The 27,817-nt window shown below is 43.3% G+C and overlaps 3 protein-coding genes across 5 annotated transcripts in view; 2 read left to right on the top strand and 1 right to left on the bottom strand.

Annotated features, from left to right (window-relative positions):
• tmcc3 (transmembrane and coiled-coil domain family 3) overlaps positions 1 to 13,394 on the top strand; it is an 82,767-nt gene extending 69,373 nt beyond the window's left edge. For all 3 annotated transcript variants that reach the window (XM_085251266.1, XM_085251267.1, XM_085251269.1), the window contains 4 exons: positions 6,042 to 6,206; positions 7,253 to 8,034; positions 9,323 to 9,458; positions 10,131 to 13,394. In XM_085251266.1, the coding sequence (XP_085107392.1) occupies positions 6,042 to 6,206; positions 7,253 to 8,034; positions 9,323 to 9,458; positions 10,131 to 10,433 (1,386 nt within the window). In that variant the 3' untranslated portion in view covers positions 10,434 to 13,394. The remainder of the gene's footprint in view (positions 1 to 6,041; positions 6,207 to 7,252; positions 8,035 to 9,322; positions 9,459 to 10,130) is intronic.
• A 1,626-nt stretch (positions 13,395 to 15,020) lies between these two features.
• eri1 (exoribonuclease 1) lies at positions 15,021 to 18,606 on the top strand. Its single transcript, XM_085252628.1, has 7 exons — positions 15,021 to 15,403; positions 16,315 to 16,496; positions 16,587 to 16,803; positions 16,898 to 16,981; positions 17,055 to 17,164; positions 17,252 to 17,366; positions 17,867 to 18,606. The coding sequence occupies exons 1-7, from the start codon at positions 15,329 to 15,331 to the stop codon at positions 18,107 to 18,109; spliced, it is 1,026 nt and encodes a 341-aa protein (XP_085108754.1). The 5' UTR covers positions 15,021 to 15,328; the 3' UTR covers positions 18,110 to 18,606.
• Positions 18,607 to 19,506: 900 nt separating this feature from the next.
• The window catches only part of lamb1b (laminin, beta 1b), a 31,113-nt gene continuing 22,802 nt past the window's right edge, over positions 19,507 to 27,817 (bottom strand). Inside the window, exons 24-33 of the mRNA XM_085251654.1 lie at positions 23,755 to 24,124; positions 23,493 to 23,677; positions 23,103 to 23,344; positions 22,827 to 23,030; positions 22,591 to 22,735; positions 22,281 to 22,488; positions 21,759 to 21,900; positions 20,582 to 20,758; positions 20,344 to 20,503; positions 19,507 to 20,021 (exon numbers count right to left, since the gene is read on the bottom strand). Coding sequence (XP_085107780.1) covers positions 19,885 to 20,021; positions 20,344 to 20,503; positions 20,582 to 20,758; positions 21,759 to 21,900; positions 22,281 to 22,488; positions 22,591 to 22,735; positions 22,827 to 23,030; positions 23,103 to 23,344; positions 23,493 to 23,677; positions 23,755 to 24,124 — 1,970 coding nt within the window. The 3' untranslated portion in view covers positions 19,507 to 19,884. The remainder of the gene's footprint in view (positions 20,022 to 20,343; positions 20,504 to 20,581; positions 20,759 to 21,758; positions 21,901 to 22,280; positions 22,489 to 22,590; positions 22,736 to 22,826; positions 23,031 to 23,102; positions 23,345 to 23,492; positions 23,678 to 23,754; positions 24,125 to 27,817) is intronic.

Genomic DNA, 27,817 nt, shown 5'->3' with positions numbered 1-27,817 from the left:
GGAGAACTTGCAGATCACAGCGGATCTATAAAGACACAAAACCTCCATGTATGGGATATTTCAAGCAACTCGTCGGTCTTTTTCTGATCCTGCACAGTAAGAACTTGAGCCACACCAGGAACAGCACTGGATTTTATTGACAGCCCTGAATTAAACAGTTACCCAGGCCGTCACTGATCGTCTCCACTTTAAGCTGTAATTTAAAAGATGTGTTTTTGGGGGCTTCTGTGCGTACAGATAGTTGTTTGTCTAATTCAAAGCTTGGAGACTTACAGTCTTCACCGCAGGAAGCTACAGATTTTATGTAAATTAGTACGTTTTTGTTTTGCTTCCTCACAACATCTGATTTTTAGCTTTTTTTGAAATTGTGGTTCTCTTCAGGGAGAACCATGGGAGACTCATTATCTCTGCATTCACATTCATCCGTTTATTTTTTATTACTCGGATACAAATTGAACTGCCTAGTTTGGGACAAGTCAATATGTGGATATCCTCGTTTTATTTCCCCGTGGACAAACACCCTGATGTGCTATCTGTGTTTTGGCTCAGAGTTCACCCATCTGTATAATAATCTAAATGGCCCGAGTGCAGACCCGGGTCACGAGGCGAGCAGTGACCAGACATCGGCTCTGTAAAACAGACACATGGCCTCCCTCTCTGTCCCTCTGTGTGTTTGTGTGTGTTCACATGTTAATAATTCTCAGCTCTCGCCCTCAGACCTACTTTTCCAGTGGAAGTCCAATACGTGTGTTGACTGCTGAGCGGGAGGCTCTGGTAGATTTACACACTCGAATCTACTGCGTCCCAGCTGATATATATGAGCAGGGTTTGTAAGTGTGTGTGTGTGTGTGTGTGTGTGTGTGTGTGTGTGTGTGTGTGTGTGTGTGTGTGTGTGTGTGTGTGTGTGTGTGTGTGTGTGTGTGTGTTGCACTGATGCAGGGAAGAAAATCTACAAAAACGTGTTGCCCTTTATCTTGTTCCTTCTACATGTTCTGATCATTAGATGCTCTCTGATGTTTTTGGCTGCAGTTTGCTGCAGATAATTGTTGTTTTCTTGTTTCCTTACAAAATCTTCCGCCTACATTTACACAATGCAACTCAACCACTCACTTTTCAACCCTGTGGTACTTTGATTTTGTCATGATTTAGGGCAGCGTAACATAAGTTAGTAAAGCCTTGAGCATTTTCACCATAGCCATCTTGCTTCATCTTTGATACTAGATATGATTAGCAAGTGGTTGATCTGACTGGGAAACTGAATGATGCTGCACACTTGTACGTTTGAGACTCTCCACCCTGAAGTATATATTAGGGGCAGGGATAGCTCAGTAGGTAGGTAGGTACACTGCTCCCCGGGCACCCAATGGCTCCCCACTGCTTCACTGAGTGAATGGGTTAAATGCAGAGAGGAATTTCTCCACGGGGATCATTAAAGTATACATTATTATTATTATATCCTGTATTGCCATAGTTTTTTAATTTACGGGGGCCATGATATAGAAAATGAACAGCATGTTGTATTTAATAAGACTTGAATCTAAAGCCTAAGCCTAGAAGCTCATCAGGGGCTGGTTTTATAAAGATTCTGAAGCTGGAATTGATTTACTTGTCGCTCGTCGCTTTGAAGCTAATGGCTTGTCACTCGTGGAGATTTCAGGTTGCCTAGGTAACCCACTAATGTATTTACAGGTCATATGTCAATAAACTGAATTTTCCACTCTGATTGGTAGTCACTTTAGACACTCATCTGAAAGTTGGAAAAATCCATAAATTGAAGTTGCGAAATCTCATTCGCTGTCCGTTGACTCTGGTCGCCATGTTGCTGCTAAACTCTTCCAGTGTGTCTGCAGCTTTAGTGTTTTCGGTAGAGTTAGACCAGTGTTAGGTTTGGACATCGACTAGTCAAATTGATTGACCAAAACATCCAAAGATGATAAGAAACTTGGTTGGAAGTTGTCCAATGGTTGCTGGCAGCCTTTTTGTCACATCAGTAAATCCTGGGTAAATAAATCTGAGTCATTAACTTTTCAAATCCACTGTTAGAAATTTTAAATGTTTTTTTCTGCTGTTTACCCCATAAGGCCCCAGTCACACCGACCTAGAAACCAGTTGGCAACCATGGCCATTACCTGGTTGGTGAGTTGTTGCTGGAGTTTGATTGAAGTTACTGTGAAACTGGTTACTAAATATCCAATCACAGTCGGTGACACCACCCCAGTAACAATAAGTTGCTACGGAAAAATGTATACTCTCCAACTGGTTGGCAAGTGGTTGTCGAAGGTTGATAACAGTTGCTGTGAAATTGGTTGCAAAGAGATGAATGGCCCCAAAAACCTCCATGTGATTGCTTGGTTGTCAGTAGTTTTCACAGACGATATAATTTTTGCTCAGCGGGTATTAGTGAAACTGTCAAAAGTGAGACTGAAAACAGAGACCATTTTTCTCCTTTTGGCTACACTGATGACGCACAACTTTTGCTTTGAAGGCGAACGTTTGTGTTGCACTTGACAAAGTTTTACTACCTCTCAGCGAGTAGCTGGTGTTTGCGGACAAGTCGGCCTCTTCTATGCAAACTACAGGCGAATATGGCAACCAAAGCAATCACAACTTTTTAAAAAAAACAAAAAACAAAGTTCCTCTAACCAGCAGGAGACCAGCGGTGTGTGAAATTATTATTATTATTTTGGTAGAAACTTGACTTTACAAGTGCTGGACTAGTCTATTCTTGCACGCTCATCTCAAGGCAGCTTCTTCCGACCGTACCCAAGAGATTAGTAAACAGGAAGGTGCCGTTTTGGTCTTAAAATATCAGTTCGACTCTGCCCCAGACCATTTCATTGTCATGTTATTCCCTCTTGCTCTCTCCCTAGTTTCCATTCAATGAACACTAAATTTCCCTAAAAAACAGAGGAGATCAGGTAAAAACATCATGGAAGTCTATGGAAATCCGCCTTGGTGAATCTGGCTCCAGGAAATTTTTTAGTGAGGTCACAGATCAAAGGTAGTTAACTCGTAGACTGCTATACATCCAGGCTTCTTTTTGCAACCACGGGAGTTACGCCCTGCCGGTGTTAGAATGCCCCCCTTCACAAAGGCTGTGGTTACTAGTGGCACTTTTTTCTTTATTCTGTGTCAATTAAATCAGTTTATTTACAACACAACTTTGTTCTGGCTGTATTTCTTCCCCTCTGATTGGATGTGTGATGTTCTGAGGGCGTTTGCATCTGTACTCAGGAGTAGCACAAAGAATAGTTTCATTAAGATCGATTCAATAACATGAATGATGATAATCGTTGCTGTTTCATACCGTAGGACTGTTTTTCACTGCTCGGGCTAATGATTGCTGACTTGGCCGCACGGCTGCAGGTCACAGGACACAATTACAGTGTCATGTCTTCTGCTTGTGCATGCGTAACACAAAGACAACAGGAATAAAGGCACAAAACCCGCCCTCGGGGTATGTCAGCAGTTTGTGTGTGTGTGTGCTTCAGAGCCAAGTCTGACAGTGTGTGCGCTTTGCTGCCGTGGCAACTAGAGTTACCACATACTAATATTTTAGGTTGCCTTACATAATCGTCTGCTTTTGTCAATGCAGAGAGTAGATTTTCAGGCACCGGGGGCTGCTTGTTTGGAGCTCTCGCTGCTCCCATAACTGACCACTGTGAGGTCTTACGAGTGCTTTAATGTCCCATCACCTGCCTTCCTGCCCTCCAGTCTGACACTGACTACACAAAGCCTCTCTTCTTTCTTTTTTTAGTGCAGAGCTTTGCCTCAAAGCCTGAGTTGTCTGCAGGGTCTGAACAATGTCTGCCGTTTTCTCCAGAGAGTGCATTTGTGCCTCGTTAGTTTTAAATGTCAGCACAATGCTTATGAGAGTTTTCATTTGGTCTCTTGAATGAGGCAATTTTGTACTTTTCAACAGCAATTTTAGGCACGCCGGCGCACCAGCTCTGCGGGGCATGCTGTCGATTTGCTGGTCATTTAACCCACCCCTTTTGTTCACACTGAAATATCTCAACTGCTATTGCATGAGATGAGTCAACTTGAGTACCCTGTATAGGACCACCAAAGTCTCAACTTTTGACTTCCACGCTGTGGCCTCACAGTAGCATCGACCCATTCGGCCTGTTCTGGCTGGGCCTCCCAGGGTTAATTAGGTGGATTTGGACTTGGAGGAAAAAGCTGGATTGCTCTTTTGGGTTCAGCACAAGTTCCAGTGTCTCTCGAGGTCATCACGTAGCATCTGCAGTGATGCAGACTGTGCTGGTTTGTTGATGTAAAGAGCGAGCCAAATGCAAAGGCAAAGTTGTCAATTTAACCATTGATCTACATGCCTACCCTCACCCGTGGTCACGAGCTGTGGGTAGAGACTGAAAGAATTTAGAGGAAATGAGCTTCCTCTGAATGGTGTGTGGGCTCAGCCTTGGAGAAAGAACGAGGAGCTCATAGTAGAGCTGCTATTCTTCTGCATCAAAAGGAGCCAGCTGAGGTGGTTCGGGGCTCCGAGGCGAGGTGTTTCAGGCATGTTGAACTGGGAGGAGACATGGGGGCAGACTCAGGACAAGCTGGAAAGAGTGTGTCTCTCAGCTGTGAATACTGCTTTACTGAATCGCAACGAAGTTCAACTGACCTTCATCAGGCACAAAACGATGTTCATATAATCACTCTTACACACACACACACACACACACACACACACACACACACACACACCAGGTAGAATTCAAGCATCTTGTTGGAGAATAGTAACTGGTGAACTCTTAACATGTGTGTGCTTGTAATCACATAATGAGGCGATTAAATTTGAGGATGATGGGGATTGTAAGCTGTTACACATTTAGGTGTACAGAGATTTTGAACCAGTTAACTTGTGATTTAATTAAATAACTTTGGTCACTCAAGTGTACTCATGTGTTAAACTCAAGACCCACAGGCCACTCATTTCAATCAAGCCCGCAGATATGCACATTTCGGTTTCTTAATAAATTGTGGCCAAACTGGCAAACCTCTATTGCAGCTGCAAGCATACAAGCTAGTTAGCAGGAAATGGCATATAAAAAGGAAAGCTGATGCTGAGGGCAGGCAATTACAGGTCAGCCTGTATTCTGAGTACTGCTTTACAATGTGTAGAGTGTGTGTTTCAGATAATAGAATTTGCCTCATTTTGATATCACACACCAGCAGAGAGATGGAGCCACAGAGGAGTAAAAGCCCCAGAAAAAGAGGCGTGCAGCTAGATCAGAATAGGTTCCTTCAAGCTACATTTCAATGTAATGGAGCAGCAGAGGCGAGTTTAATGATAGTTGAGGAAATGGCTAAATCAAGGAGGTCACTGAGTGCAATTTAGTTAATTTGCAATTTTAGGTTTTTATGTGCAGCCAATTTCATGCTAGGAGGATGGGTTGTATGGGCCTACACGGGCTAAGATCTTTTTATTTTTTAGCCAAATTTTTGCTAGTAGTTTTTGCACTTTTGTTTTTTGTTTGTGAAACAGTTTATGTGCAATGCAACAAGAACATTTCTTTTTGAAACTGAACCATTTCATTTTCTATACCTCAACAATCTTGGCATGTTTGCTCCTAATGAAGCCGAGTTTGAGTTCTCCGTTCTAGTTGTGACGGTCAAAATTTCGATTTTCTGGTTTACTGCAGTCCCACAGATATCATTACAAACTAAGGTGGTAACCATGGAGATTAATATACCTGCTCAGTATGAGTATTGGGTATAAAATATGTAAAAATCTGTGTCTCATCAGCTTCTTTTAACATCACTTCCACTTGAGAAATGCTGTCTGAATGCAGCATTATCCAACTCTCAGTAAATGTTAGTCTCAGTCGGATATTATCAACAGTGGGAGAGTATTTGTGGCATCAGAAATGGCAGTTTGTTGTCTGCCTCTGGGTTTCAAGCCATGAATGGCCCAGTCGGTCATATGAAAGACAAATTAGCACAGTGGTTTTTGACACGTCATTGTGTTTATATTGTACAGACCAACCCAAAAAATAAAAACATATACACTCATCAGATCATTATGTCTGCAGGCGGAGCGCAGCGGCTGCGATGTCCTCAGCATCCCGGTGCCCATTCGCCGCGGCGGCTCAGAGTCCAACCTAGACGTGGTTGACGGTGTTGGGCACGACGGCGTGGGTCTGGATTTCACCAAAGGACCGCTGGGAATCGACAGCCTGCAGCAGAAGATCCTCAAGGTAAGAAGGAAAACATTGCACACCTGCTTCAGTGTGTGTCTGTAAATTTATCGTGTTTAATTTGAAAAGCTGTGGGTACACATGGGACACATTGGCACTCAGAACTCAAGCACCACACTTGAGTAAAAGACAAACTAAAATATCTCCTTAGCTCTGTTTGGTGACACATGAAGCAACAGAAGCAGCTTTTTTTAAATCCAGTAATGGACTAAATGTCCTTTAAATGTCAGTTCTGATACGACGGGGAAAGAAAAAATCGACTCGGGTCCGTCTCAGTCCTGTCTTTAGAAATTAGAAGTGTTTTTCACAGTAGAGGCTTATCCTGCACTTTAATATCAACGTTTTACAACTGTAGAGACTAAGCTGAACTCGTGCTGCGTGCTGTATATTCACTGGTTTATCCAAGCAAAAGTAGTTTGAGACTTCAACAATAACCTAACAGTGAAATTATTATTACAATGTGATGAACTGCTGCTCCCAGTCAGGAATATACACAAAGAAACAAATACAGTGAATGAAAGCAGACCAGAGAAAACAGTTTGATCTGTAGCATCAGTATCAGATGGTAATTTTTAAACTTTCCATGGTTGGAATAAACTCGATCACATGACTGAGGGGCGCATTGACTGCTACCCTTTAGCAACAGGAGGCTAAAAAAATCTTGGAGGAACTTTGTTTTGTTCTGAGGAAACGCCCGTGTGAGGAGGTTTAGAGATGCCTTTAAGACCAGCTCTGTTTACACAGGATAACTTCTTCACAAGCAAAGAAAAGCAGGTGTTAACGTCTCCTCTCGTGGCTAATTATCATTAGGGATCAGAAGTGCGGGGCCAAATTAAATTAGTATCAGTGAGCTCAAAGACAAACAGGGCTGCTGTCAGTATTCATGCAGCATTATTTTATTCTAACATACCCGTGTGAAAGATGAGCAAACTCATAGAACAAATCGGGGTGTCGGTAAGAATCAGAAGCGCTGGTATCATGCATGCTTAAATGATTTTAAATCTTCAGCAGCTGTTTTCACATCTGTCATTTGGCTCTGCCTTCAGGTGACGGAGCAGATTAAGGTGGAGCAGACGGCTCGGGACCAGAACGTGGCCGAGTACCTGAAGCTTATGAACAATGCCGACAAGCAGCAGGTGTCGCGGATACGGCAGGTGTTTGAAAAGAAGAACCAGAAGTCTGCGCAGACCATCGGTCGGCTGCAGAGGAAGCTGGAGCAGTACCACCGCCGCATGAAGGACAGCGAGACCAATGGGAAGCACAACCAGAAAGACAGCGGCGGCAAGGAGTCCGGGACTCACAGCAAGGAGGGCAGCCTGCGGGACGTCAGCACCACCGGGCGCCACCAGGCACTGGATAAGGTGAAGACGATCGGGCCCGGCGTGTCGCTCTCACCTCCATTTTTCTTCAGTAAGCCGCGGGAGTTCGCTAACCTCATCAGGAACAAGTTTGGCAGCGCTGACAACATCGCTCACCTGAAAAGCTCTATGGAAACGGGGTCAGGGCTGCAGGTGGAGGGCGGCGCGAGGGGTCTGAGTGGCAGCGCTACCACAGTAGCCAAGGCGACCAAGTACCAGAGCGACGATGAGTGTTCCACCGGGACGTCTGCATCCGCTGACTCCAACGGGAACCCGGCAGGAGGATCGGGGGTGGAGTCAGGGGGGCCAGGGAGGTCTGACTCCAGCGGGCGCCTAGTGGAGGTGCTGGACATGGTGCGGGACATCAGGGATGCTCAAACGCAGCTGGCAGAGGACATGGAGACTCTGAACACACAGTTTAAACGAGACTACAACTACTTCACGCAGGTGATGCAGGAGGAGCGATACAGGTGAGCACAGCATCACGAGTCTAAGGAAGGCTTTTCTCCCAGAAAAAAAAAATTCTTGACATATTTATTAGTTTTTTACTCTCTTTTTTTTCGTGATTTCTAGGGAGGTTTTAGGGGGGAAAGCTTGTGTGCTCCAGTACTATTTTTAAATGCTTCACATCTCCGCTGTCACCAGCATTAAAATGAGAAATGCCAAAAATATAGTATTTGAAGAAAAGAAAAATCTCCTAAACTGAGGTGCAAGAAAAATAAAATGACATTTGGTTGCTTATAAGGAGCTTTAGAGGATTTGTTCTTTGTTTTTCTTCCCTGGTACTGAGGGCAGATTGTTTCTCACTGTGGAAAGATTTTTTTTTTAGTGTTTCTTTTTTGCGTCACAGATCAAAACAGAATATTTTGTGTTGTTCTGGGAGAGGAGAATATTGTTACCCACACATGATGGTTAAATACTCTTCCATGAACATTTTACAGATAATAGAGCACAGACTCACATGTTTCTTTCTTAAATATACCCATTAGTATAAAGTCAGCCCCTCGGGCTTTGAGTGAGCAACAGTTCAGTGTTAACACCTTAAACGCCCCTCATACAACTATGACTTGTAAAATCACTTGTATTATTGAGCTCTGAATTAAATCAGAAAATCCAATAAAACACTGAACTGAGAAAGATAAGAGAAATATTATACTGTGTAAAATATTTCTGCTCAACAAATTATGCTGTTTTTGTTTTGTGGAAGGGTCTTTTTTCCTTATATCTTTTATTGTCAGAATATGTGTGCTTCAGTCATGTCACAAGAATATTTGCACAACGATTTGTACGACTATAAACACGAAATACAAAATAAAAGCGGTTTGCACATTGCTTTGAAGCTAACCGGGGGATGCTAGCAGAGGTTTTTTGCTCAGAAGGCAAAAGGTTTGAGGATCACTGATCTGTATTAAGTAAAATTGTGGCATAATTGTTGGATGAAGATGTTTTCACACTTCGGTGCTTCAGTAATGGTAGCATTTCTATCCTAACAGAGCCAACGTTGTCATTACATGAGCTGTTGAACTTTAGAGAGCTTTTGACAGTTTAGGAGTCCATCATTAAAAGCCTAAAAATAGCCAGCAGAGCTTACACGTAAACCCCCCAACCAAGGGCAAATGCTCTGAGCAGCTCGGCTGCAGCAGATACACTGCTGTACTGTTACGTGCCCACACACTCTCAATAATGCATTGTTTCTCTCTCCTTGGCTCTCTCCGCCTCCACCTACTCTGCATGTTTGTGGGTGTTTCTGTCTGTCAGGTATGAGCGGTTGGAGGACCAGCTGAATGACCTGACGGAGCTGCACCAGCACGAGACCAGCAATCTGAAGCAGGAGCTGGCCAGCATCGAGGAGAAGGTGGCCTACCAGGCCTATGAGAGGGCCAGGGACATACAGGTGACTTATGTTTGGGCATAAGCCCCCACCACTGCCACAGCACACGGCTGATTAAGATTAGAGTTTAGGATTAACCCTTTAAGTAACCAATGTCTTACTCAAATTGTAAGTTTAATTGAAAGGCCTAATGTATTATTGCCTTATTTACAGTGTTCAGTTTAGACGAGTTTGACCCCTTAGTGGGAAAGGTCACTGCGTAGTGTACCTTCATCATTTGAGGCTATCCTGGTAAAAGTGGTCTCTGCCAGGATGACGACAGGCCTATCCACACGGCATGCTCACTGTGGTTAATGGGTTTGCTACAAGAACGCTTAAAGGAGAGAGAAGCCCCCTCCATTCTTATCACTGGAAGATTAGCATTTTGGAGTAATAATTAATCTGAATCTTTTCCTTTCACTTCGGGGAGGTTTTAATTACAAATTTCTGAGCATCCAAATGATTAATTGATGACATGTCTCTCATGACATGTCACACTGAAGCCACAGCAGTCCCTCCATTGCTTCCTATTTCTAATCGGACGTTCTTGCGCTTGTTTCTAATGCAGCTGAAGTTCATACACGATCCAGTTTTGCTGCCCTTTCGCTGTGACTCACTGCTCTCCAGAGTTTCCCTGATCTCTAACCATTTTTCTGTGTGTGTGTGTGTGTGTGTGTGTGTGTGTGTGTGTCGTAGGAGGTGCTGGAGTCGTGCCAGACTCGCGTGTCGAAGCTCGAGCTCCAGCAGCAGCAGCAGCAAACCATCCAGCTGGAAAACACGGACGCCAAAGTGCTGCTGGGCAAGTGCATCAACATCATGCTGGCCATCGTCACCGTCATCCTGGTGTGCGTGTCCACTGCGGCCAAGTTCACCGCCCCGCTGCTGCGCAGTCGCCTCCACTTGGCGCTCACCTGCGTGGGCGTGTCCCTGCTAGCGCTGCTGTGGAAGAACTGGGAACATTTGCAGTGCGCTTTGGAACGTTTGCTCCTCCCGCACTGAGACCGGTGTGGGGAGGAAATCAACATGTAGCCTTACATGAGCCGATGATTCTGGGCTCCACGGTGACTCGGTTTAAGGCTCTGAGCCTCACCAAGAACACGTAAACGGACATAAACGCTCAAGACCTGAACCGGAACTCTCTGAAGGTGCACACATGAAAACGTGGCTGCTCTGCTGCAGATCTGCAGGGCCAACAAAAGATAAATCGGCTCAGCTGCTTTCATCTGGTCACCAGGAGACTCTGGTGGCACCGGCATCACACACACACTGAAGTCTAAATATAAATGAGCGGGATTACATCAGGGCATGGAATAACACGTTATTTTTTTTCCTGTCCTTTAAAGGGATGCGTTTCTGTTAGAGCACCACCTCCACACAAACTGTCAGTTATGAGTCCAGTGGACCTGATTTGAATGTGCACACCAAGCTCGCTGTGACAAACACACATCCACCTGAAGGTTCATTCGCACCGCGCCTCTCTCTCGCTGCTGTTCTGTATTTATGTGAGGTTTTTTTAAATTCAGCATCTTCTTCAAAGCGACAGTTTGAAGTCTGGGATTGCACATTGTTTTAAGCTGTTTTCTATCAGTGTGTAAATCTGTGTATTCGTGTGCGTTGTGCACTTACTCGTGTGTCTCTGTACTGTGTTTCTTCAAGGAACAGTTAAACATTTTGGAAAATAGGTTCAAGTCTGGATGGTAGATGTGCAGCTAGAGCCGGGAGAGATCATTAATGGACGTGCTGTGAAAGAAATCTGCTGTAAGAAAATAAAACCTTTAAGCTGCAGTGAAAAGTGATGCCCAAACCTGCTTTTATCGCCCTCCTTCATTTTTATTGCCCAAATCTGACCTCACAGTAACTAAATGATTATAAATTTGAAAAAATACTCCTAATTATGCGTTAATTTAATGAATTAGCTTCATGATTCTGCTCACCTCAACTGCTTGATTTTTTTTTTTCCCTGATCCATAATTATTATTGTTCAGTCTTCTGGTGTATCTTTGAATCCTCACAATAATCCTTATGTATCTCAAAGTTGATCCTCGATGCGGCCCCTTGGTCACGGTGCTTTGAGAACACAGCAGCCGCTGCTCAGGAAACGACTTCATGCAGTTATTTTAAAGCCCTTCTTTAAACCTACCAGGAGACTTTTGTCCAAAATGAGCTTAAAATGTTCACATTCCTGCAAGTTATGTTTTTATTGATGTTTTGGTCCAGAGCTCCGACCCTCCCAATCAGCGTTTCCTGCCAGAGCGCTGAACGGATTTCCTCACAGTTCTTGTTACAAATGCAGTAAAACGAGAAAAATTGTTTAAAATGTGCACACAGCTTCATCTTTACCAAGATAATGATCAGATACACCGTCATTTACTGGGCAACAAAACGATGGCCTCTCTAACTCTTTCCCCATTAAGATGACATTCAACGATCTCCACATTTCCTGTAATGACAAGTTTTGACACATCTGTAATCAATAAAGAGGCTGTTAGACAATACGTTCCTGTACAGCCAGAGACCACTTCATTAACTTCTGATAGATACACAGTCATTTTAGTCTGAAGTAGCCTGAAATATGACAGAAACTCCTCAGTTCAGGTAAAAGAATCAAGAGTTACTCCTAACAGGCTCCCAGATGGAAACGGTTAAAGCTGGGGGCGGGACATAGAGATAGACAGCGTCTCTGCATTGCTTCATTCTGTCTGAAACAAGCCGGTTTACCTCCCTGCTGGTTACCGCCAAGTTTCTTTTACCTGTTTGTCGCACTCAGCTGCTGGTCACCACGTCTGATTTGATTAATGTGTTCAAAAACACCAGGGACTGGTTACTTGTCTAATAGTTGGCCAACATCTCCGTCCTCTGGCTCTAACTTCACACTGAATAGACCAAAACAAAAAAACAAAAAAAAGTGACTATTTCCCAAAATGTCAGGCTGCCTGTTTTGAAGTGAAAGCTGCTTAACTGCCTCATCTCTTGTTAATTTGGTGTTTTGTGGTTATTTTGTTATGATGTTTGTGTTTTCAGGTAACTGTTGCTTCTGAAAGCTTTTTAAAGCCTCTAACAGTGAGAAGGGAAACCTTGTACTAACATCAAGAGATAGCTGAGAAGCAGAGCCTGTTTTCTCACACGACACATGTAGAGAGAACACTAACGCGTGATGCAGTTTGGTGCACGTGGAGGGAAATAAGGTGAAATTATGCCGATTTGAAATTGTTTAAAGTTGACAGGTGATCACATGCAGGCTTCACTTTTTAAGTCCTGGATCATTAGATGGCCTTTTCTGGAGAGGTGATCAGAACAAATTACAATGTGTGTGTGTGTGTGTGTATGTGTGTGTGAAGCCTTTGATGCTGTGCTGCGTTCATGTCCAGGGGGAAAAAAAACATGGCAGCATTCAGACGCTCTGTTCTGATATTTAGAAGATTTGAGAGGCTGAAGATTTTTCTCTTTTTACTTGAAATAAGCGTCTGTTCAAACATTAAAGCAGCATGTTTCCCAGCAGCGATAGCCGCTTTCCCACACGTGACTTGAATGCAGCATCGCAGACTGGACAGAGGGAAGTGAAAAATGTAGCTCCCCGACCCCATTTCACTGTGATGAAGATGATGACGAGGGGGTTAAAAAATAGGACTGATGCCTTTTCAGTGCAGCCTGTTTTTTCTTCTTCTGTGTGTCCTTCTGTTTTTCTCTATTCTAAGAAGAAAAAAAAAAGCCAAATATGGAGGTTTTTATGAAACCTAAGCTCATCTTTGATGTTTTTTGCAAACCGATTCAAACACTATCTCTGTTAGGAGAGACGTGTACCTCCTCTCCAAAGCTCTGAGTTCATGGTGTGTGTGCGTTTTCTTTGTCTTTTTCTTTTCTTATTTCTGTGCATTAGTTTCTGGTTATGGGTTTTCTGTAACTGTATTATTACGGTATTATATTTTCAGATGATAAAATAAATCATTGTTTTTCTATCAAGGTGCCTTTTTTTAAAATAAAAAAAAAATCTGAGCTTCTTATTGATTATGGAAGATGTAATCCAACTGTGAAGATCATACTGCTCTGCAAGCTTCCTAAGGAATACATGTATAAACCAGGGTGTAAATCACTTCAACTTAAAGCAGCTGGATAAGCTTTTAGAAACGACATTGATTTAACTGCATTCAATTTCACTGCTGTCTTCAGTTTAAATTCATGGATGCTTAAAAATCCATTAGAATCTTCTGCAAAACTCAAGTGCAGGCAAACAAAGGGAAGTAATTTAGGATTTGCAGGCACAGATGGATCTTAAATTGAACGCCAGGTGTCCTTTATTGCTTTTCATTAAGACAGACATTTTCATTCTGTTGTCTCAGAGACAAACGTCAAATCAAAGCAGCAGCAGCCCCACCCGGGATTTACAGTTATCATTAGCTGCACAGCGCCAGAATTTCCAGTTTTCTGGTTTTGCTGACCTCTGGCGATGATGTTTTGTGAAGTGTTTTCCCCTTACAAAGGCTTACAAAGGGTTCATACTGTATAGATGTGTATAGTGAAAACATCAATGGTTTGTGGCTTTAAATAGAGATATAGTGACAACTAGCGGCCAAACAGGAGCACTGCCTCCAAATATCTCTAATTAGTTTTATTACATATATCTGCTTCAAATATTTTTTTAATTATATACGGCAACTATACTAAAATAATTAGAAATTTACTATTCAGTTAGATAGTACCCTGCCTTTCTTACTGCTGGAACCATGAATTCTGATAAATACGCAAAAAACTAAGGAAGGGACATAATTCTTTTTCATAGCACTTTATTTGCACTGTTCCAGTGATGGATGCTCATAATAAGCAGGTCTGATAATGAAGTCGGTGTATACATCAGTAATCCCTGTGAACCAGCAGCTCAGGCTTCAGACTGCTTCAAATGTCTGGTGTCAGTTTTTTTCTTGGCTTTGCATGATGTGAAATAAAGTGGATATTCCTAATATGGTCATATTTGGCATATATCCCCAACCACTTTTAAACAATCTGTTTAACAGCCAATCAGAGGAAAGTTTGCTTAAACGGTACTAAGGGAGCTTGTTTTGGACAGAGGATGAAGTGTTGGGCTGCAATAAACATAAATAAGGATTATTTAGAATCATGCAAAGCTGCTCTAGTGGAATACAAACAAAATGTGCAGCTGGTTAGGTCTGGCTAAATAATTGCACACATTTTTATAATACTAGCGATGTAGGTTCACAGGTGATTTGTAATAGATAACAGCTACATTATTAGTACATAAAGTTACTGCATCTATTTACAAATCTAGCTACACTGTATTCCCAATAGAGTAAATTACCTTTTTTACCCAACAAAAACAGACTATGAGTGTTTACTAACCGAGTGCTGAAAACATGAAAAGGACTTCAATTCAAGCTACGAAAATTAAAGATTACAATGTGCAAATTTATGATTTTCAAATCCTAGTATTTCTCTTAAATTTATTTTCAGAAATTCTGACATTAAAGTTGAGTTCACCTGTCCTGGGTGAAAAAAAAACAAAAACAAAAACAAAAAAACACCTGTTGCTGCGTTCATCCGCAGCAGCAGGTGGCGATAGTGAGCGCTGTTGCTGCTGTTTTGGCGCAAAGCGGAAGCTGTCATAACTGTCCCCCTCATGAAAATGAAAAGTTCAGTGCTGTTATGTGGGTTTAGCAAAGGCACCTTATTATTTACTGTCTGAAAAAAAAAAAAAAAAAACTCCCGTGGTTGATTTATGCGAAATATCTGACGTTAACTGAACGTGTCAGCGCTGGTTAGCGGTAGCTGCTTCAGCCATTAATGTGTTGAGGCTAGCCGGAGCAGCAGCAGACCTGGTTTAGCCTTCAATTTATGTTGTTTTCAAATGATCTGAGCAACTTTTGGACTAACCTCAGCTTTAAATGGACGAACACAAGGAGAACATTCACGGCCAGGAGGACAATGTGAAGACGTCCAGCGTGAAGGACCAGGAGAAGGTGGGTGAGCTAGCAGAATCACTGCTCCGTGTAAACGCTGTTTGCGTTGAAGTAAACTGGCTGGTGCGTTCATTGACACCAAAGACAGGCTGGTGAGAGATATGTCCCGTTGGGTTCTTTGGTGCCGACTTGATGAAAATGACTAGAAACCGCGTTACTTTTAGTTACTCTTGTATTGGAGTAATTAATACTAAAATATTTGAAGTAGACGGGAGCTACATCACAGTGTTTTGTTAATGTGAGCCCTGCAAATCGACCCCGATTCTCTTTTGCTCTGTGTACTTCATCTTGTCGTGTTGTATTTTAATTGACTGAGCTATTCTTTTTTTAAGCTAAAGAGATCGCTATTCTCGGATTAGACCCCGTTTTCCTTCAGTGTTACTTCTTAAAGGCACATAATCAACAAGAAGTTTGCTCCAAGTTATCAGGATAGCATCGCACAGTGGGTGCTCATCCATGATGCGACTGTTGGATTGAGATCTGGTGACTGTGCAGGCCATGTGAGGTCAGAGAACTCACTGTCATGGTCAAGGAACTAGTTTCCTGTTAGAGGACAGCAGAGGCACCCAGTGTGGTCGTCTCCTGCTTCTAGGTTTGAGATGCTCTTCTGTACACTTGACCTTCCTACTCTTCTGCATGGTTGCATTAAGTTTGAACAGTCTGCCTATTTTCCTTTTACCTCCTAGAGATGGTTTTGTGGGAAAATCCCAGTAGATAGGTCTGAGTATTTCAGAAACTGCTATCTACTTTCTTTTGCAGATAATCTTATCTGATGTGTTGTTGGACTTCACTCTAAAATGATCTGTTCCTCCAAACAAACCATTGATCCATGCTCTCTGTGTTTTTGATGGCCAAATTTGTAGAGTTACATCATTTTCTGACACATAACGACCCACACGTCTCCTCCTCAGGAGAAGCCTAGCAGCAGGCTGTGTCCTGCGGGAGAATCTGCTCCTCAGGTGTCCCCGTCTCAGTCGAAGGGTGACTTCAGCCATCCGGTGTACAAAGAGATTGCTTTGGCCAACGGCCACATCAACCGCATGACGAAGGAGGAGCTTCGGATCAAGTTAGCGGAGTTAAAGCTCGACACACGGTGAGTTTTTAATAAATGTTTGAGGACCAAACACTCGTGCTTGTCCCTTAGAAGTGTTCTACCAAACAGTTTTTCTCTTGGTGTGTGCAGAGGAGTGAAGGATGTGATGAAGAAGAGATTGAAGAGCCACTATAAGAAACAGAAGCTGATGCAGACGGCGGCAGAGGGAGGCCCCACCGACACGTACTACGACTACATCTGTGTGGTGGACTTTGAAGCCACATGTGAAGAGGACAATCCTTCAGACTTCCTCCACGAAATCATTGAGTTCCCTATGGTTCTCATCAACACGCACACCTTGGAGATTGTTAGTAAAGATTGTGACTTAAATCAGGAGTTGTCTTTTGTTGTTGTTGTTTCTGTTGTTGTTAATAATGATGTTCCTCTAATGTTCTGCACAGGTGGACACCTTTCAGGAGTACGTGAAGCCTGAGCTTAACCCACAGCTCTCAGACTTCTGTGTGAAGCTGACGGGAATAACGCAGGTCGGTTGAGTTCACGTCACTATCACATTACACGTGTGGGTCATTTACTCATTTTTCTGTGTTGTGTTGGTAGAAAATGGTCGAAGAAGCAGACCCGTTCCCAGTAGTCCTGCAGCGAGTTGTGTCGTGGCTTCAGAAAAGGGAACTCGGGACAAAATACAAATACGCCATCCTGACTGACGGGTGGGTTTCACGTCAAAGCTTCTGCAGGATGTTTACTTTCTTCTCCTCACTTGGTTTACAGCGCCGTTTCTTTAACATCGTCCACAGGTCGTGGGATATGAGCAAGTTCCTCAACATCCAGTGTCGGGTCAGCCGAATCAAATATCCTCCGTTTGCAAAGAAGTGGATAAACATAAGAAAGTCATACGGAAACTTCTACAAGGTACATTTTACGGCTTTGTACAGACACGCTTACATGTTTTAGATTTTTAAAACTAATTTTAATATTAGTCAAAGATGATTTCATTTATTTAGGGGAAAAAGTTATCCCAAGCTACCTGGCTCTGTGTGGAAGAAAGAAAAAAAAGTAACTGCACCCTTATTTCATTAATCACACCCAGCTCTGATTACTGCAAGACCTGTGGAATCAAGAAATCACAAATAGAACCTGTCTGGCAAAGTGAAGCAGGCTAAAATATCTCAAATAGCAACACATCAAAGCCCAAAGGAAAAAAAAAAAAAAGCAAAAGGGAACAAATACTTTTTCACAGTACTGTATTCTTACTGTTCCAGCTCATTTCAGTCATTAAACCCTCTGCATGCCTTCCTATGTCCCGTCCATGAACCTCCTCACAGATTTGGCTATTTCTCACATGTCCTAATGTCTTCTATGATAAAAGGTCTCCACTGCTAACCAGCCATATTTTCTTCTTCTTCCTCCAGGTGCCGCGTACTCAGACGAAGCTGAGCACCATGCTGGAGAAACTCGGCCTGACGTACGAAGGTCGTCCTCACTCCGGGCTCGACGACTCACGCAACATAGCGAGGATAGCTGTCCGCATGCTGCAGGATGGCTGCCAGCTGCGCGTCAACGAGCGCATGCACGGCGGTCAGCTGCTCTCGGTTCCCAGCTCGGCGCCTGTGGAAGGAGCTCCGCCTCCACACAACCCCCGCAGCAGGGACTAGAACCATGACCACTGAAAATACTTATACTGGAGCTCAAAGTCTCCTTTTACACCAGATCTTTAAAAGTGGATCATTCCTTCATTTTCTGGGTGGAAAAGTCTGCCTCGCCACGCCTTACCGCGCTGCTGTTTCTCAACAGTATCACAGAAATATCTTTCAGTTGTCTTGTGGTGGGGAGAATTCAGTTTTTACCCATGACAGCATAATAAAGCCTAATCTGCAGCTTCACATGAACACACATATCTACAATTTAAACTACTGTGCTAATAAAACACATAAATGCTGCTGTGCTGTTTAAGGTGCTGCACGATGACACTGCTCACCGCTTTCCTCGCAGAGAGTCGAAGAGTCGGTCCTGTGGACTCGGACAGCTCCATAAATGGACCTCTTAAAGAAAGCTGTAATTAAGGAGTTCAGCCTGTGTTGTACTGTCGTCACATGTACAGATGTCTTGATTTAATGTTTGTTTCATAAATGAGGATTTGTTTCAACTGAAATGTCTGCAGATCTGATAAGTAATGCAAATTAAATGTCTCTTTTTGTTTGCAGTTTTTCATCTTCTTCACTCTGTGTGATGCATGCTTTAGATTCAGCAAATTTTGAAGGGACAAGAGAGGCAGTCGAGTCACTTTAGAAGCTCGGCACAGGTGCCTTACAGCAGGCAAGCGTTGACAGGCTGAACCTGCTCTCAGGGCATCAGGGGCGGTATTCTATGGCAAATATTAATCAGGCTCCACAGTGCTGGGCAGCAAGCGCGGGGCCCACTAGAGGGCGTCACACCTTTATGACACCAGCATGAAGCCTGTTTCCGACTCGCTGATCAGACTTTCACACCACTGTCCTGCTGGAGGTCATTTTGTAGCTCTGGCTCTGCTCATCCTGTTCCTCTTTGCACAAAGGAGCAGATAGCGGGCTTGCTGATAGGTTCGGGGCTTTCTGCGGCCTCTTGGAAGGCTGTAGAGTAACTCTAGAGTGCCTGCATATCTCCTGGAATTTCCTTCCTGCTCTTAAGACTGTGCTGCGAGATACAGCAAACCTTCTGACATCTGAACATATATATGGACTACCTGTGTGACCTCTGTAGGGTCCTGGTATCACCTCATGCTTCCAGTAGTGACACTTTGGAAACCTGGGTGTAAACTAAACACAGTGTTGTTTTAATCTAACACTTATGTGTATGTTTGCAGACCCAACTGTCTGTACTATGATCATCAAAAGAAGTGCAGACACAGCTTTCCCTCAAGGTTTCTTTGTAATTCAGCTGCTTCTATCATCAAGTCTTCCAGGCTTTGTGGCTGTGCAGCCCATTTCTCTGGTCTTTATTTATTTATAATAGGGAAAAAAGTGTTGTTTTTTTACCAGAACACAAAAGATTAAACAAGACCAGCTGACATGTGTTTTTCTTGTAGTCGGGTTTATTATTGGCTGGTTGTTAAGGCGCCATGTCCAAGTGATATCTTTGGATTATTAAGTACATGTGAAATGTTAATCCTTTTAATATAGATATTTAGTTACAATTAAACACAGATTGTAGTAACGTATGCAGGTATATTGGCTTCGAGGTCATGATGGCTTCTTTCCTTCTGGACTCCTTACTTTAATACTCTAACGGTCTTTGGCAGCTTTAAAGCTTTTTTTCTGTCGTTGAAACATTTTTTGGCAACGTCAAATATATTAGTGTTTTTATTTAACAGCCGTAAAAGGAGCAGGCATGTAGGAGCAGTACGTCAGACACTTTGGCACTGTCAATAAAGTCAAAGGCGGCGATGGTTTCATCACAAACAGGTGCTGTACAGCGCTACTTTGCGGCTCATCTCCTCCAGCATGTTGCGGGCGGCTTGCTCCAGCTCGGCCAGCTCTTTAGCTTTGGCCTCCAGGATGCGCTGGTTGTCCACGTAGGAGACCTCTAACTCTGAAAACGCCACACAAAAACAAAACTGTCTTTTTTAACAGTTTAAATTTCTTGCACAAGTGGAATATTTTTTTCTTAATTTTTATATATCTGATCATACTTCAGAAACTGACTCAAGATCAGTCGGCTGGTTCGTAGCAGATTATTTCATGTGCTTCTGTGTATTTTTTTAACGGGAGAGGATCCAATAATGTAAAAAGAAACAGATCTAAACAAACAGGAAGAGAGCAAACTCCCTTCTTGTTTGTTAGAAATGCATTCATTTAAAAGAACAGAAGACAAAACTACAGAGTTATTATACATTTATCTGAACAGTGTTCACCTTTGAGTCTCTCCAGCTTTCTGCTGCTCTGATTGAGCAGCTCTATGGCCTCCTGCTGCAGTTCGTCTGCCCTCCTCTTCGCCTGCTGCACCGACTCCCCTTTAACCTCCACCTGGTCCTCCACCTCAGCGAATTTATCCTTCAGCCTCTCATTGAACTCCTGCACACACAAAAAAAACGCACTGCAGCAGGAGTGGATTCACATGCAAACCAACACGGATGCGCGCGTTTGTGAGACCTGCTCTGCTTCGTCGGCGTCCTCTTTGGCCTGCTGCGTCGTCTGCTCAGTCGACACCATTATCTCCTCCATCTCCAGGTTGTTCTGCCTCAGCAGGCCGACCTCCCTCTCCAGCTGCAGCAGGCGGCCCGTGGTGTTACTGAGCTTCAGCTCCGACTTGGCCGTCTCCGACTCCACCTGACGCACAAATGCACAGATTTATCTTGTCTTTTCTTTTTCACTTCTTCTTTTTAACTGTTCAGGGTTTGCCTCATACTCTTTCTGCTAATCCCACCATCATTAATTTCACCTGCATCTCATCCCTATTAAGCCAGAGTTTCTCCTGTGTGTTCACATGAAAGGAGCGGCGCTGGCAGCTTCTGACCAACCACAGCTAAAAAAACAGGCTAAAGTTTAGCCTGTTCAATGCCAGGAAGGAAACCCAACTATAGCATAAGATATAAGGTCACAGAACTCATATAGAATAATAAGTTATCTTTAAACATCTATATTTATTACTGATGATCATCGGGGAAAGCTAAAGACTTCAGATGCTATTAAAAATCTTTGGACCCTCCTGTGATCCACAGATCTGAGGGATGGCTATTTTCCAGAGATTTGATTGGTAAGTAGCTGGTAACTTGTTGATCCAAACTGGGTTATTTTAGTTGTAAATATTTTTTCTGAATCCAGTTCAGTTTCAGGAAGTTTTTGGAGCTCATTCAATCTTTCAAGTTTAGTTTAATTTTAGTTAAACTTGAATACCTTTTGTATCTTTATAATTTATTTTGTGGGTGGCGTTGTCAGGCATTAGTAAGTCAGTTTCCTTTACGTACATTCAACTTTTGTTTGCTATATTATTTTTATTTTTTCAAAGTTTCTAATTTAATTTGTTATTTTTTTATGTTTATTTTTAATAGCTTAGACTAAAAATGCTTTTTAAAATAAAAATATTACGTCCGAACACCCGACAGCAATAAAACATTTTTATATCACTGTGATTAAACTAAATCAAAGCTGAGCGTTTCCTGACTGAAATATTGTTTTTAAAGTCAGTTGTTACTGAAAACAAGGCAGACCGTTCTAAAACGGCAACAACGTACGACTCCGTCTCTTGAACTTTGTGCTGTTTTTGTCATCCCGAAACAGTAAACGGAGTCACTGAATCAAACCGCATCATCACTGAGGTCAGCCGTACAGCGTTCAGCAGGTCCATGGTGCCCTTGGTGTTGTTCTGGGCCAACTCAATGGCGTCCATGGCGATGCTCTGAGCGCGGTCGGTCTCGTCCAGGGCAGCCTTAACTACTTCTGCGGTGTCCTTCATGTTAGACGCTTTCTCGCTGACAGACAGGGAGAAAGAAAGATGGGTTTATTTACACATTTCTGTCAGAGGCAGCCAATCAGAAGAATGTCAGTTCAAAGGGGGAGGAGCTAAAACAGCTTGTTTTTCACATTTTAAATTTGCAGTTGGCTGCTCGCTGACCGCTTCACTGACTGACCTCCTGTGTTTGAGCTCAAACTGGTAACAAGGATTTAGATTTTGACCAATCACCTGCCTCTGATGTCCTGCATTTGGCTCGTAGTCCAAGAAAATGTTTACAACAATTACAGAAGAAAGCAAAAATATTGCCACCTGTAAGACTGCAAAAAAGATTTTTTCATGTTGAATTTTTTTATCCCGTTCCTCCTGTTTTCCATCCTGTCAGTCGTCACGTGTTACCTTGCAGCCTTAGCCTCCTTCAGCAGCGACTCGGCCGCCATGACATCCTCCGCGCTCTGACTGAGGATCGTCTCCACACTGGTCAGAGTGGTGACCTTCTCCCTGATCTCGTCCGTCAGCTCCTGAAGCTTCTTGGCCGACGTCGGCATCTCCAGAGCCAAAACCTCGTTTGCCAAGGCCTCGATAACGGACGCGTCTGCTTTCTCATCTGGATAAACGCAGACCAAACATAAATGAACCGTTTTATTTTAAGAAACGTGCATAAATTTTTACACATTGTGAAGACTAGACGTGTACAGGAGAAACTCACTCATGAGAAGATCTCGAATCTCCCTGATGAGGTTGCGGAGCTGCTCGTTGCTCTGCTCCACTCTCTCTTTGCTCTGGTTGGATTTGATCAGCACCTCCAGAGCGTTCGCTTTGGCTTCGTTTGCTCGGATGTTCGCTTCCCACACCTGAGCAGAGTGTCCACACAGGTCCAGGTTACCTGTCTCACATCCACCTGCAGGTGTTCCACATTATAACACGACGACCATGTTCACTTACCATCCTGGAGAGCTTGTCTACCTCCTGCATAGCTTCTAGGATCGCCTGTTCCAGCTCATTGGCTGAATTGAGAGACGTCTGAGCGGTTGTGACAGCGCCTCCACACTCTTCTCCTCCACAGCGAGGCGCTCCATCCTCGTTGGTGCAGCCCAACCCGCCACAGGTGGAGCAGCCATCATCACCTTCAGAGGCTCCACCACAAATCTTCAGAGAAAGACAGAATTACCAACAAAGGTGAACGTGTGATAGACAGATGCGATCTTCCCGTGTTCTCACCTTTTCATTTAGTGAAGACAGGCTAAATTTATCGAGCTCTTTGGACAGCTTGTCCAGCTTCTGCATGTTTCTCTGTTGTTTTCGGTCAAATTCCTTCTTCGTGCTGCTCAGTTTGTCCTCCGTGGCTTTCCGTACTGCAACTGACTGCTTGACTGTGTTGCCAGGGTCGCTCGTAGAAGCATTGGTGCGCTGCTCTGCCATCCTAGACTGCATGTGCGCAGCAGTAATAGTCTCCAGGGCACCTGGAAGCAGTAAAGTTAGGGAACAGTGAAACAGGGCTGGACGGAAATGTAGTACTGATGTACCGATTAAAACGTGCCGACTTTCTGTCTTGGCTAAGCTGTAAAGGTCTAAGAGTGAAGCTTTAGGCTGAAGCACTTGATTTCTCACCGTGTATGTTGGCGTTCTTGGCGTCGTCCACCTGCTGTCTCAGCCTCTGGACGCTCCTCTCCAACTGGTTTGCCTCAACAGTCAGCACGTCTAAGTCTGCATCGGTGGCATTTGCATCACTCTGAAGAAGTTCCAAGGCTTCCTCGGTTGTGTTGAGCTTTCCATTGAGATAGGACATCACACCACTAAAAGCACAGTGAAACAATAAACACCAGTTGCTTGCTACAACCCCAAGTAAGCCTCTGTTTGGTGGTGTGCATACGTTATCTGATGCATCAGCTCCTGTATCTGCTCCAGCTTCACCGTGGCGGCGTTGCTCTCCAAGATGTCTCTGACAGCCTTGGAGTTTCTCTCGAGACTTCCAATCAACTCTTTGTACGGCGCCGTCACTCCGACAGTCTGCAGCTCGTTCACTTTGGCCTCCAGTCGGCGAGTTTGGTTGGTCAACTCCTCGACCACGGTGTCCCAAGCCGCAAAGCACTTGTGGCAGGGTTTGCAGTCAGGGAACTCACCGTGGTAACCCCTAGCACACTCGTTGCACCGGGGGCCCGCCACGCCCTCCACACAGGTACACTGCCCTGTGGCACGATGACACTGCTCACTGGAGATCCCCCGGTGGTCGCAGTCACAAGCTAGAAACACACACAGGAAGGTGGAGACGCCAACTAAAAAAACGACTCCCAAGGGTGAAACAACCCAAATGTTTAATTAATAACAGTTTTTTGTTGTTTGTGTTTGTATATCAAGTTTTATATTCTGTATTTGTTGTAGTTTTAATGCAGTACTGAAGCAGATTTAATGCGATAGGGACTTAAATAAAGGTAAAAACATAGCAGTGTTTCTTTCTGCACTGTTCCTGCTGGTGTTAAAGTTAACCAATGGCAGTTAACCTTACATAGAGAAACCGATGCAGACACGAGGAGGACGCAACCTTCCCAGGACCTTCTTGCTGAGTGTTTAGAACTAACCTTCAACTTTAAGTTTTATAATGTCAGAACAATAAAAACAGTAAAAACATGTAAGTTACGCGCAGCCCTCATAATCCAAAAAAAACATCTTCAAGTTTTTGTCTCCTTGGGAAGTAAGTCACTTAAAGTTTATTTAACCTCAAATGGTTTCAGTAAATAAACTTGGACATGAATATGACCTCGAAGGTCAGGTTTCGGTCGCTCCATGGGGGGAAAAAAAGGAATATCACGTGTCAGAAAGAAGGAAAAAACAGTCTGACAGATATTCCCCATCAGTGTTCCTGTACTTAGAACATAGAGAACATATCAAATGTCTAAACTGAGACATTTGATTATTTCATGAAACATTTGATGGCAGTATGTCTCAGAGAAAAAGGGAGCAAAAAAAAAATGCTTGAGGAGCATTTTTGCAACCAATTCACTTTAAAAAGAACTAGTGCTGTCAGCGTTAATCTCCTTAATCTTGCCGTGCAGCCCCACGCACGAGGCGATCCGCGCTAACTCGCTAACGGACATTTGCCGCGTTAATGCGGTTATGCCGTTACCATAATTTTAATGAGATTAACGCTGACAAAAAAAGAACATCTTAGAGACAGACAGAGGTTCACCAATCTGCAAAAAAACTGTCTACAAATTGTCCGACAATTTTACAATAACATTCCTCAAGGTAAAATCATGACGACTTTGAATATCTTGTCATCTACAGTTTATGTCATAACAACATCAGAAGATTCAGAAAATCTGGAGAAATCTCTGTGCGCAAGAGACAAGACCAAAAATCACTGGATTGTGGTGTTCAGGCCCTCAGACAGCACTGCATTAAAAAACAGACATGATTCTGTCATTACTGAGATCACTGCATGAGCACAGTTCTCTGTGCCATCTATAAATCCAGCCTCTGTGATGCAAAGAAGAAGCCACATGTGCGCATGATCCAGAAACACCGCTGTCTTCTCTGAGTAAAAGTGGAAAGCTGAGGTCAGACGAACTGAAATTTTAAATTCTTTCTTGGAAAACATGGACCCCGCATCCTCTAGACTAAAGAGGAGAGGGATCATACAGCTTGATATCAATGCTCAGTTTGAAGTCTGGAATTTGTAATCAAGAAAAAAAAACTAAGAAGAAGACTGAGGACTGCTGAGCAGCTGGAATCCTCCCTCAGATGAGAACTGCTGGTTTGCTCAGTTCCCAGACGTTTGTGGACTGTTGTAAAAAGAAGAGGGGATGCTTTGAAATTGTACATTTTTTCAGTTTAAACATGTGGTATGTTTTTCAATATTCTACTGTGTATAAATGAGATTTTCTGGTTTTTATTTTTATTTTATGCAGTGAGCGTCCAAACCTTTTGGGGTTATATTTGTGTGATTTATGCAACAGAAGGTGAGGCTCTGGTTTAATGAGGTTGAATTGTTACATCTTTCTGCAGAAACACAGTCATGGATGAATGTAAATGGTGATTATTGGTTACTAATTGAGAAAAGCTACACTACTATTATATTAAAAAGACATTTTAACCGCTGACACTTGTAAATCGGAGGCGTTTTTTTTTATCTGCATACAACATATACATATAACACTCCTCACTGAGGAGGCCACAGTGTTCCTGTAAATTGGTGCATTATTTCATCATCTGTGCAGAAAGGAGGTGAAGTCCAGCTGCTTTCAAGGCTTAAAAGACCATCAGAGAATTCAATGGGAATATTTCATATTCCTGTTTCCTCTGTGTGTTTGTCCGTGGCGAAAATGGGAAGCCTGGGAATTCTGGAGAACATCTGTTTCTCATGAGAAGAGGTCATTCCCAGATCCAGCTGCCCCTGCTGCTCTCTCTTTCTCTGAGGGTGAGCCAGCTACTGTGGGACACTTTACTGCAGATCGACTCTTCAGCAGTTTGTTTCGCAGACAATAAAAATTTTCAGGATCCAAAAACAAAGCTGAGCGCCAACCCGGCTGACTGAGTGCTACCGACACGTAACTGCTGTCGGAGTAAGCCGAATCATCTGGAAACCATTTCAAAGCTATCGCTGCTGGTCTCCCACTGAGTCACAAGAATAACATCCTGTGAGAACATGAATACTAAGATCCAACCACAAGGACACATCAGGAAGTATTAGAATAGTGATGGTTTAGCTCCAACGTGCTGAAATAGAAGTGAGGGTATTGCTGGTGCTCAGCGTAAGACTGAAGGTCTGCAGTGTGAAGACAATACTGATAAAAATAAAAACAAGGCCACAGTGGCATGTCCTTCTTAACTCCTTCCCTATTCAGGGTCTCAGAGGGGCTGGAGCCTCATTAAGTTTCCCTTTCTGTGGCGCAGAAGGCAAAAAGGCTGCTAGAAAGTTATATAAGCTTGTGAGATGTTTAGAGCTACAAAAACTTCACAAAAGGCAAAGGAAAAATAAGCACCGTACCATCAGACCGTACGTACCACCTGGGGGCGGCAAAAACAAGCTGATATGATGAATTTCGGAGTAGTTTCTAGACTAGATGCTGCTTCAGGGTGCCGCTAACCTCCGAATATTTGTCTGCTTCACCATGAAATACTTCATTGTGTTCATCGGGTAGTTTTTTACTGCACTTGTGTCCCACACAGGTTTACTTGAAACAAACTCCAGAATCTTTGGAAGAATCTGTTTTTCACAGCTCAGTCTTGAGCTCAGTCTCAACACATTAAACCACTTTTAAAAAACGATTTCTTCCTGCTTGCTTTCACGACTAATTGAGCAGGGTAGCCTGCCGTTTATCTTACTCACTTTGTTTTTATTTGATCTTAACATATATTCATTGTTGATTTAGTGACTGTATATCATATATATATTTTGTATAATCCCTACAGAAACCGCTTTACTTTGGCTTCAATTTCAGGTAATCTTACTGTTCTTATTTTAACTGGTGAAGTCAGAGAGGAAAGACTGACATGGTTCGGACATGTGCAGAGGAGGGATAGTAGACATATTGGTGCTGCCAGGGAGGAGGAAATGAGCCTCAGAGGAGATTCATGAATGTGGTGAAGGTTGGTGTGACAGAAGGAGATGGTAGAAACAGGGTGAGATGGAGGAAGGTGATCCACCATGGTGACCTCTAAAGTAAGGAGGAGCAGAAACAGGAGGATAAAGCTTTTACTAGGCCTTACTACAGCATTTGATAGTTGACCGTAGCATTTCCCTCAAGAGACTTAGGAATGAGGCTGACCAAAGCAGAAAGGCACTCAAATGGGTCTCATCCTACTTCTACTTCACCTGTAGAGTATTCAGAGTCACTGCGGTCAACTTTATTTCATCAGCTGATCTAATAAGATGTGGAGTCCCACAGGGCTCGGTTCTTGGACCTACTTGTTTAGTTTCCATCTGTTGTTAGTTG

This window comes from Mchenga conophoros, linkage group LG17 (genome assembly GCF_057382185.1).
Source record: "Mchenga conophoros isolate Kocher_MC1m ecotype Shallow Benthic linkage group LG17, M_conophoros_male_GT1.1, whole genome shotgun sequence".
In the NCBI taxonomy this organism is placed as follows: domain Eukaryota; kingdom Metazoa; phylum Chordata; class Actinopteri; order Cichliformes; family Cichlidae; genus Mchenga; species Mchenga conophoros.
The sequence above is the reverse complement of the archived record's forward strand: the minus strand, read 5'-3'. Positions and strand labels throughout refer to the sequence as shown.